General features: G+C 42.6%; 2 protein-coding genes across 7 annotated transcripts in view; both read right to left on the bottom strand.

The window, feature by feature from the left end:
- Positions 1–4,934, bottom strand: part of LOC126385838 (myelin regulatory factor-like protein) — a 36,714-nt gene extending 31,780 nt beyond the window's left edge. Inside the window, exons 1-2 of one of the 5 annotated variants that reach the window (XM_050037849.1) lie at positions 2,711–4,934; positions 1,156–2,526 (exon numbers count right to left, since the gene is read on the bottom strand). The gene's annotated coding sequence lies outside the window, so the exon portion shown is untranslated. Of the gene's footprint in view, positions 1–1,155 lie in introns of all 5 variants that reach the window. The other 4 variants (XM_050037851.1, XM_050037854.1, XM_050037850.1 and 1 more) reach the window with 4 other exon arrangements.
- Positions 4,935–5,071: 137 nt separating this feature from the next.
- Positions 5,072–10,655, bottom strand: part of LOC126385839 (leucine-rich repeat-containing G-protein coupled receptor 5-like) — a 54,105-nt gene continuing 48,521 nt past the window's right edge. For both annotated transcript variants that reach the window (XM_050037855.1, XM_050037856.1), the window contains exons 18-20: positions 9,789–10,032; positions 8,412–8,566; positions 5,072–8,301 (exon numbers count right to left, since the gene is read on the bottom strand). In XM_050037855.1, the coding sequence (XP_049893812.1) occupies positions 7,568–8,301; positions 8,412–8,566; positions 9,789–10,032 (1,133 nt within the window). In that variant the 3' untranslated portion in view covers positions 5,072–7,567. The remainder of the gene's footprint in view (positions 8,302–8,411; positions 8,567–9,788; positions 10,033–10,655) is intronic.

Below are 10,655 nucleotides of genomic sequence, written 5' to 3'. Positions count from 1 at the left end.
GTTTTAACAGGTCTGACGCTACTATGCGCCCCGGCTGTATCTAGGCTAACGGCTAACATGCTAACTATTATTTTTATGTCACTAGTCACTTGAAACAAATTTAGGACGATAGTAGACAGGTTGAAATAAACCGAAATTTCCCTTTAATAATGGCAGATGTGAAGTTTCTGTTTTTGCTCTAAGTACTAAGAACTAAAAAATATTCTTAACGTCACAATTCATAATTTGTTTGGACAGTAACCTAAAGTTTTGGAGGTTCACATCTATACTTTTAATGACTAAATTCAGCGCACTCTGACTGTGAATAAGGTGACAGAGTGAATAAAAAGAGCTTGTTTATCAAGATAATTATCACCACCAGAGACACCGCTCACACACAAACACACACACACACACACACACACACACACACACACACTGCTCTGGTTAAGGTTTGATCAGATTTCGGTGTGTTCAGGCCACAGTAAGATCCTTGTTAAAAGAGAAATAAACCGACTGTTGTTCAGAGAGACGAATCAAAGTCAGCGGCCGTGTTGAACCAATCACCCGCCCTGACACATCCTCTCTACTACAACAGAACAATAAACAGATAAAGATTCAGACCACAGGAATTTAATTTAATTCCTGGCAGTGTGAATAAGGCTTTAAAACAGCTTGTTTAGATTTATTTATTTATTTTTTACGTTGGGAAATGAAACGTTAATGCTTCGTTTTATGAGCCCATAAATTGCTAACGATTTTCTAGGAAGTTTCTTGGAGGGAACTTTAGTGATCTGGCGTTAATTACACAGAAAACAGAGACAACAGTTTATAAAATGCAGACGATGAATTTAATCAAAGAAAGCCTCAGTTTCACTAAAAGGTACTGGAAATTAACTCAACAGCAAACTACAGGAATAGAAAACATTTGAGAGACCAGAGACTCTCAATCAAAGTTATGAATCAGCTGTTTTTCTCCTTTCCTTCAATATTAAGTGAGATAAACACAGTGACACATATAAATCTGTTCATCCTATTTAAAATCATTTTCAGACAGCATCTTACTTCTGTGACCTCTCTGCTGCTTCTGTGAATGAAACATGAAAATAATTTCCGCTTCACAATAACTCCTCTGTCTGCTCTTATCTTATCGTCATCACACACTCGCACACTCACACACTCCATTGTCTTCCTTATCAGTGTTGTGTTCCTTATCGCTGACCTGGATCCCAGATTACAGCAACAACATCAGCTCCTCTCCCCTCGCCGTCGAGCTCGCAATGTTTTTCTTAAAAGTTATGACAGAGATGGAGGTCTGTGAGCGAGAGTGTCACACGTTTAACAAACGACTGAGTGAGTGAGCGAGGATTTAATATCAAGTGTTGCTTCTTTAAAAGTACAAATGTCTAATTAGCCTTGAAAAGAATTGAACCTAATTTCCAGAATAAATGTTTTCTAAATAAATGTTGGTGGCACTGTGCGTTTCTGCAGATCATGGGTACGCTACGATTTGTATAATGAACCTTTTTGTTTTTTTATGTTTCAACAACACTGTGGTTTACATGTGGTTATGTTTAGGTTACGTTAAAACCACTTAGTTATGGTTAAAATAAAAATGTTTTAGCTTAAAACACCCGCCTTTCATGACACTATTGCTGCACTATCTCCGCTGGACATACAGTGATGTCTAGGTTTAAAAAAAAAGACTTTTCATGGCACTATACCGCAGTAAATGCAGTAATGTCTTAGTAAAGACGTTCCGTAGCACTATCCTGGCAGCTAACGCAGCGATGTCTCAGTTGAAACAACACTTTGGCAGCACTATCCTGGCCGAAAAAACAGCTGCGTTGTGGTTAAAAACGACTGCTTTTCATGGCACTATCCCAGCAGGAAACGCAGTGATGTCTCGGTAGAAAACAAGAGTTTTTGCTGCACTATCCTGGCTGGAAAAACAGTTATGTTTAGGTTAAAAACAACCACTTTTCATAGCACTACTCCCGCTGGAAACACAGCAATGTATCAGTAAAAAACAGCTACTTTTCATGGCACCATGCCGTCTGGAAACGCAGCAATGTCTTGGGAAAAACGTCACTTTTTTGGTGCAAAACTTGGCTGGAAATACAGCTATGTTTAGGCTGAAAACAAGCACATTTGATGGCACTACTCCCGCTGGAAACACAGCGATGTCTCAGTAAAAAACAGCTACTTTTCATGGCACTGTACTGTCTAGAAATGCAGTGATGTCTCTGTAAAAAACAACCACTTTTGTGGAACAATCCCCGCTGGAAACGCAGCAATGTCTCGGTAAAAATGTCGCTTTTTTGGTGCAAAACTTGGCTGGAAATACAGCTGTGTTTAGGCTGAAAACAAGCACTGAAACATGATGTTCCAGTTTAAAAAATTGCTGGAAACCCAGCAATGACTAAATAAATCACAAACAGGTTTGTTGTTTATTGGTATTTAACTGTGGTCTGCAGCTTGGCAGGCGTCTCGTCTAGGTTACAACATTTCCTCTGGTCACGTGATCATGGGAGGAAGCTTCAGTTTCTACAGCCACAGAAGAAGAACAGACAGAGTGAGACCCTTTAAAACAACTTTAACATTAAACTCAACATTTAAATAAAATAAAATCAGTTGAGAAACAGCAAACTGTGACTCAGTGCTCTGATTCCTTCGTCGTGTGTTCTGGGTAATTGTGCGATTGCTTTAGTATAAATTCAGTGTGACTCACCTCGGCTCCGTTTGGAGAAAGTCCCCACTGATGAACTTCTTCCCTGATGCTGAACAGCTAACCTGATCACAGCCTGTCAACACACCGACCTCTGACCAATCACATCACTGAAGAAAAAAGTATCCATGGACAAAAGTCCAAAGAGTCGTCTATAAGCTGTTATCTGTCAGTAGAGTCATTTCATTGTTTCTAACACAGAGTAAAAAGTCCAGGATTCACCTCAGAGGTGGAGGAAGAGGAGGAGAGAGTTACAGTACTTGAGTAAAAGTACTCTGTTACTTTCCACACTGATAATAAATGAAAGTGTTTTAAACGTTTTAACGGCAGCAGATATTTATTTGTATTATTCTGCTTCACAAACCCTCGTCTGATAAAAATAACCCGTGTGACTGAGTCACGGAGCGCCGGATGCTCATTAACGATCCGTCCTTAAATCTTTGACACGTTTGGGTCTCTGCTGATGTGGAACGATGATGTCAGCAGCAGAGAGCTCGTCATGCTGCGGTGGGTCATTGTGTAATTGTTTCAGTTCAAACCTCTTTTTGTTTTTACTCTAAATGAGTCACAGCAGCACTTCCTTCAACCTGATGATGATGATGATGGTGATATGAATGAATCATAAAACAGTTCACTCACAGCCACGTTGTTGCTTTATATACGTCACCAACTACATCTTCACTTTTACAAACTAAAACATTCAAATATTTTACAGAAGTTTACAACAGGAAATGAAAACAGATCAGAGACGTTCGAGTCACACAAAACTTCTCAGCTTCTTTTTTTTTTTTTTTTTTTAGACATTTTTAAGTGCTGATCATAGAAAGTGCAGCAGATGAACCGTCACACACAGCGGACATTCAAACACTTTGTTTTGTTCTGTTTCTATGGTTACAGCTGTGGGCGGAGCCAGAAAAAGACACATTACACTAGTCAACACGACAGCTTTGATACAACTTTACATCAGATTAAAAATGCACAAACACTATTTCACAAGTTTTTGTTTTGTCCACTTTTTTGCAAAGTGTTCAGCCAAGACTGTCGTCCTCCAAAATACGACCACGGGTGGCATTTTTACAGGCAGAAATTATGCACAGCCTGAAAAGAATTCACATCTAATTGACCTATGGCTAAGCCCCACCCTCAACGCGATGAGCCAATCACAGTGCGTATAGCCATTCCCATACACTGGGACATTCTCTGCCTGGACGTCCATTGAAATGCATTACAGAAAGTCAGTTTGTTGGGTTTTATGAGCTTTTTCTGAGATTTGAAGTTTAAAAATGGTCAAACGGTGTGCATGGGGTACATGCAACTCTGACACAAGGTATCCTGAGAGGCTGGGCGACCAGGTGTATTTTTTACACTTTAAACCACATCTCAACCGAGAAAAGTGTCTCCTTTGGATAAAGTTGTGTGGTAACGTTAGACCACAACATCAACTCAACGTGAATAAGATTAACAATGATGTCTACATCTGTTCTAAGGTAAGTCAACATTGTGTTTGAGGCAACATATTGTCACTTTGCTGGAAAGAAATATAAAGTTATCTTTAACATCTCTAGCTAACGTTAGCTAAAGTTAGCCTAACGTTAGCTCCTAGCTGCGTTGTTCATCATGTCACCTTGTTTGCTGGGAGTTCATTAGCCTATTTTGTTCTAGTTTTGTACTTTGGTGATCGTACATCATTGTTAGCTGTTGTCCAAAGGGCTCTAGTTAAGCTAACGTTAACTTCTGGAGCTTAGCTTCATTAACTTATCTGTAATGGCAGAGATAACAAAGGTTGGCAAACGTTATGCTGAATGATTCAGTGTAAATACTGTAGCACCAAACTAACGGAGAGACACTCTTGGTAAAGATGGTAAAAAGGCCGTTATCCTTTTCTCATATTCTGAGCCAAAAACCTTAACTTCAGTGGCACTTTAACTTGTTGTCTTTGATGGTGACGGCAACCAGATGCGGTTCACAAGCGTACACTGTGACCTGTAAATTTTGGCTTGTAATTTAAGCTTTTCATCGACCTTCTCAACAATAAAATGATGAATATATCCCTCCAATGCGTAGTTTAGGCCCTTTTGGTTACTTCTCAATGACATCTGATCGTTATGTCTCCAAAAATCATCAATTGCCTCCTGTGAAATGCCGTGTACTGTGACACCTGCCATAGCGCCGGGCACTGAATGTTGATAGTTTGTCTGAGTGAGTGGAGGGGGGCATGGCTTAGCCATAGGTCAATTGCGTCTGTACATTAACTTTCCATGTAATTCACTCACATTATATTTGGCGCCCCCTCTGGACCGGAGTAACGTGAAAACTAAGACAGATTTCTTATCCAGCTCAAAGAGACACTTTCTGTGACCAGTGTAAATAAACGTAGAAAATCGTGTCTGGATTTAATCTGAATTTGAGACATTTGAAATGACAAAAGTGTAAATATACAAACATTATAAACATTTTCTCACAGTCTAATAAAAGGAAAACAGGATTGTCACAGTAGCTCCTATTTACAACAGTATGTACACACATTTATTGCACACACACACACACACACAGACACACACACACACACACACACACACACACACGCACACAAAGGGTCTTTTTTGTCATGTGAATTAATTGCTGGTTTCGGTATTGTCATGTGAATCTTTTCCACTAACACAGCTTCATCAACATTACAGGCGACGATATTTTAAAGGAGCAGTTCTGTGTTTTTTCTCTGGACGTCTTTCAGCAGCTGAACATGAACTTGTTTGTCTCCAGATTCCTGTTTTCAGTTTTTAGGGCGATCGACTGTGTGACGAAACTCACACAGACGCCACAGTTTTCACACACACTCGCAAAAACACATTAGCTGGACACACACACACACACACACACACAAACAGACAGACATAAAGCTCAGCAGCATTTGGTGAAACATTTGGTAAATGTTTGGTAACACAAAGCTGTAAATCGTGTCGTATTTCAAAATAAAAGCTGCTGAATTAACTCATAATGTGTGTGTGTGTGTGTGTGTGTGTGTGTGTGTGTGTGTGTGTGTGTGTGTATTTGTGTAGGTGTGTGTGTTTGTGTGCTCTGGCAAGAAGCTCGGCTTGACCAAAGAGAGTGGAAGATGTTTAAATCCAACACAGTTCTCAAGTGTCTTCTTCTTTGCTCGTTTGCTTTGATCTGTCCTTTAACTTTTTCTTGGCTTCACTTTCTCTGCTACATTTGCTACCACACAGTCCCGTCAGTCTGCAGTGTATCTGTATCTGTGTGTGTGTGTTTAAAACGAAGTCTTTGACTCACCTGCCAAAAGTCCTGGCATAGCGCCCCCTGTGGCGTTCATTTCGACACCAGTGGCTATCTGGGACAAAACACACAACAGAATCGGGGTTTGCTAGTGGGGTCAGGGCCGAGCAGGAACCTCCGAGGCTTAAAACCAAAGCCAATACTGAAGTGCCAAAAACTGCAGTTCCTCTAATGTCCACTAGGGGCTGGCTCCAAGAGCGAGTCAGTCCCCACAGACCTCCATGTTAAAACTTCACAGCAGAAATAAACATGTTTACAGCCTGGTTAAAAAACTGCTTTGGTCTCTGTAGCTGATTTCAACATTCGTCACAACTGTACCGCGGATTAATTTTTATATAACTCACCTCTTTACATTTTATTAAGGATTAAAGTTACGTATAATAAACGGCGTGGCCACTTTAAGTGACAGCTGGGTGCCGTCTGTTGACGAGATACTACCACGGTGTAGCTGTAGCTGTTGCTTTTTCAGTGTTTTCAGTTCATTTGCATATTTTTGCCACCTAAAAAAAATCTTACTCAGCGTTTGGTTGTACTTGAGGCTCAAGGAGTCTAACGTTTGCAGTAAGCACATTTTATCTTAATGGTTTTCAGCTTGTTTTTCACTGGCGAAAATTAGTATGAACATTATGTGAGAGCCTGTTTACACTTGATATTAACATGCGAGACACATCGAACAGATGTTCAGATTTTGTTACCGCCCCTTGCACAGTTATTATGTTCACACTTTTCCTAGGTGTTCCGTAGCATGCTAGCTGCTCACGTTAGCAGTTGTATCAGTACAGCTGGAGATATCGCTGATGGCAGGATTCAACACGTCTCCTTCAATGGAGCAAAATGATGTACAGTCATGTGACACTTCGTCCAACTCAACGTAAAATGGGCAAGCTGTAGGGCATTAGCGTGCTGTCACCAAATCAACCATCACGTCCTGCACCAATGACATAGTCCTTGTCGGGGACGCATCGGGACAGTGTTAGTGTTTATACTACAAAATATATGTGGTCAAATGCGTCCAAGACCACCTCAGCGAGTGGTTTGAGTGATCAGATCACATCACGTCTTTGTGGTTGTTTAGACTTGTATTTAGCGCTGTCCACTTGTGAACAGATCATCCAAGACGCACGTTAATACCAGGCCTAAACAGGCTGTGAATGCACTGTGCTAAGTAAGCTAGCACCTAGCATTTGAGAGTTAGCTCCACCCTCTTGTCCATATATGGTCACTTCTGGCTCCAAAAATCCAAAATGCCGACCACCAAAATGCCAAAACTCGAGGCATCAAACCTGGAGTCCACAAATGAATTGGTGCCGTCAGGGTTTTGGACGCTCACTGTGGTTGGATATCTTTGTTGCAAGTCATTTCCTCTTTGTCTTTTCTCACTTCCTGTCATCTTTCCACAGTGTCCTTCACAATAAAAGCAAAATTAATTCCCCCAAAATACTAAAAAACAGACTGAGTCTACCTGACGAGCTCAGCTGAGTCTCTGATTCGTTGTTTAGAACTTTGGCAGGTGAGAACTTTAGACCTCGTGTGTGTGTGTGTGTGTGTGTGTGCGTGTGTTTCAGTCTATTGATGAGGAACAACAAACACCACTGAATGCTGTGTCTCGCTCCTTCCTCTTCCTCGCTCCTCCTCCTCTTCCTCCTTCGTGCCTCCGACTGCCACCAGCGCCTGCGTTGAGTCACACGACTGTTTCTCTGCGTCCTCATCATATGTTGAATCCGTCATGTTCGGCCTCGACCTTCCTCCAGCTCCTCCTCTTCCTCCTCCTCCTCTGCAGAGTCTAGGAACAGCCACGGCCCCACAGGTGCGTTTGGCCAGCGCCGCCAGCTCCTGTCGGGCGAGCGGGTTGAAGAGGATGTAGAGCAGCGGGTTGACACAGGCCGGCAGCGGAGCCACAAGCAGGAGCACGCCCTTCGCTGCTTCCGGCCCGGCGGTGGAGAGGCGCAGCAGGGAGGAGAAGGAGAGGAAGGCAACGGGGAGGTAGAGGAGGCAGTCGGAGAAGAGCAGCCAGGCTACGTGTCGAGTCAACGCCACCTCCTCCTCAGTGGCGGGCGGAGCTTTGTTGGCCTGACAGTAAAGGTGAGTGTAGGCGAGCGTCATGAGGAGGAAACACAACGAGTCAATGAGCACCAGGGAGACGGAGAAGGCCAGGGAGGACGAGGAGGAGGAGGAAGGCAGCGGCAAACAGAGGGAGGTGCTGCTGTGTCCGGCCACCAGGGGGGGCAGTGTGATGGCCAGGCCCAACAGGAAGCACAGACAGATGGCCAGACGGACAGAGAGCGGTGAAGAGTAGCGATCTGCAGAGAGACGAGACATCAGACTGAGTTCTCTCAATGTTTGTGTGTGTGTGTGTGTGTGTGTGTGTGTGTGTGTGTGTGTGTGTGTGTGCGCGCGCTTAGTTTCTCACCGTTGTGTCCGTCAGGTTTGTGGTGGCGTGCGGCGGCGGCCAGGCATCGTTCCAGAGCTGCGATGGTGAGCAGGAAGAGACCAGTCTGTGACGCAAACACACACAGGAAGCCGCTGAGGCGACAGAGGAAGCTGCTCTCCCACCTCGCTCCGTACCTGCAACACACACACAAAATCCATGAGCTTTTATTTTGAAAGTTTTTTCTTTGTGGCGTCGTTTTTGTGGATTTCATTACATCTCAACAAAGAGGGTAAATTATATAAATTATACAGACTATAAAAATATTTTTAAAAATGTGCTCATCACAGATCAAAGTGGTAAAAGGATTCATTTTAGGATCAAACTTTAACATCAGTTCAGTCTCATTACAGCGACGTTTAACAGCTACTAAATGGACCTGGTGGTGACATCATAGGTTCAGTCGCTGCTTTCAACAAGCCGTCTTTAAAATGTTCAGACGGATGAGAAAAAAACAACATAATTTTTATTGTTTCCAAACTGTCTGAACTGTTTTTTAACGATGTTGGATATTAAAGAAAACCACATTTTACTCTGTATCTTCTAATATTGTCTAATTATTGAAAAATATGTTAAATGTCTGAGTCTATTTCCACAAGAATAGATTTTTTCACATTGTCTCATTCTGTCCCCGAGCACTCCCAAACTTCCCACAGTTCCCACTGTCAGATTACATTTCACTAAAATCGTATTCATTTGATTTCATGTGACGGATAAACTTTATCAAATTGTTCCCAGAAATGCCAGAATTTAGAGTCCTTTGAAATCTGCAGACTCCCACAGAGCTCCACAACAGTTTCCAGTGTCCGAGGGCATCGTCAGTAGAGGTGAGTCAATCTCCAGTTTTGCCAGTCTGGTGTACGAACTTAAACCAATTTGATTTAACGTAAACCAGCTCAGCTGACATTTGTCATTATGACACGTTCTGTTAAAAAGTTCAAAAGTAGCCCAGCAACCTGTGCAGATGGCCAGGGGTGGAGCAAATCATCAATGGAATCGATGACGGAAATATGTCAATTTTCAAACATGCATTGGCTCATCGCAATAAATTAAGCTGCTGACAAAAGCGTGGACTCCACCAGAGAACAAGCTGCAGCTGAAAGCCTCGTCTACAAAGTGAAAATGAGTTCCTACAGGAGAACAACACCTGAAGTGAAAACATCCTGTAGCATGATTATGTTCTACTTGGGAGCGTCTTCTGAGCCAAGTACATAAAATTCAGTATACCAGTCCAGACCAGTCTAGCTTTTAATATTAAACTGGTTTTAAAAAGTTTTAACCAGCCCCACCCCAACTGTCAGAGTCCCCACCAACCACAGCCTCTCGAGTCCTCAGCGTCCCTCTGATCTGATTTTGTACCTCCAGAAGCTTCCAAACGTCCAGGCGTCCACCGCCGCCAACCACCCACTCCACACTCCCATCAGGCCGTTCACCAGGGCCAGCAGACCAATCAGCAGCTTGGGTGGCGTCACTGCGGTGGTGGGGGAAAAGAAGACTGACAGGACGACCAGGCTGTTGCTGACCAATGAGAGCGCGGCGATGAGCCACACCCCTCCACGGATCAACCAGCTGCCGAGCAGATGGTGGCAGGGGCGGAACGGACCTGGAGGACGATTAAACCAAATATCAGTTGACTTCACAGTAAACAAATAATCAATGGATTCATGCTGTGTTTAAAATGTGATTAATGTCGACTGTTAGAGAGACACATTAACAAATTACTCCAGTCTGAGATCTCTGAGCTGAACTCTCAAAGTCTGAGTCAAGTAAAATCAGTGATTTCTGTCCAAACATATTAAACAAGTCAGAGAATACTTGTTGGAAACACGTGAGGACACTGAGAACTCCACAAAAAATGCATTTTAAGTCCTGTGTGTGATTTATGCTGGCTTTATATGAGCAGACGAAATCTCCACTAGTCGCTAGGCTAATTTATACAATGTAAAATGCCATAGGCTTGTGCTAATAACATTAGCATGCTGTATTTGTTTGGAAAACGTGTTTAGTATAAGACAGTTGTTTTGTCAGTGAACCTTGTGAGTTGTAATGGAGCTGAATTTTGTAACGTTACCTTTGTTAAATGTTGCTGTTGTCCCTGGCTTCATATGAGTAGAGGAAAAGTCTGCTAGCTGCTAGGCTAATTTATACAATGTAAAATGCCATAGGCTTGTGCTAATAACGTTAGCATGTTGTATTTGTGGGGAAAATGCGTCCAGATAAAGACAA

The sequence above is a fragment of the Epinephelus moara genome, chromosome 24 (genome assembly GCF_006386435.1).
Source record: "Epinephelus moara isolate mb chromosome 24, YSFRI_EMoa_1.0, whole genome shotgun sequence".
NCBI classification, from domain to species: Eukaryota; Metazoa; Chordata; class Actinopteri; order Perciformes; family Serranidae; genus Epinephelus; species Epinephelus moara.
The sequence above is the reverse complement of the archived record's forward strand: the minus strand, read 5'-3'. Positions and strand labels throughout refer to the sequence as shown.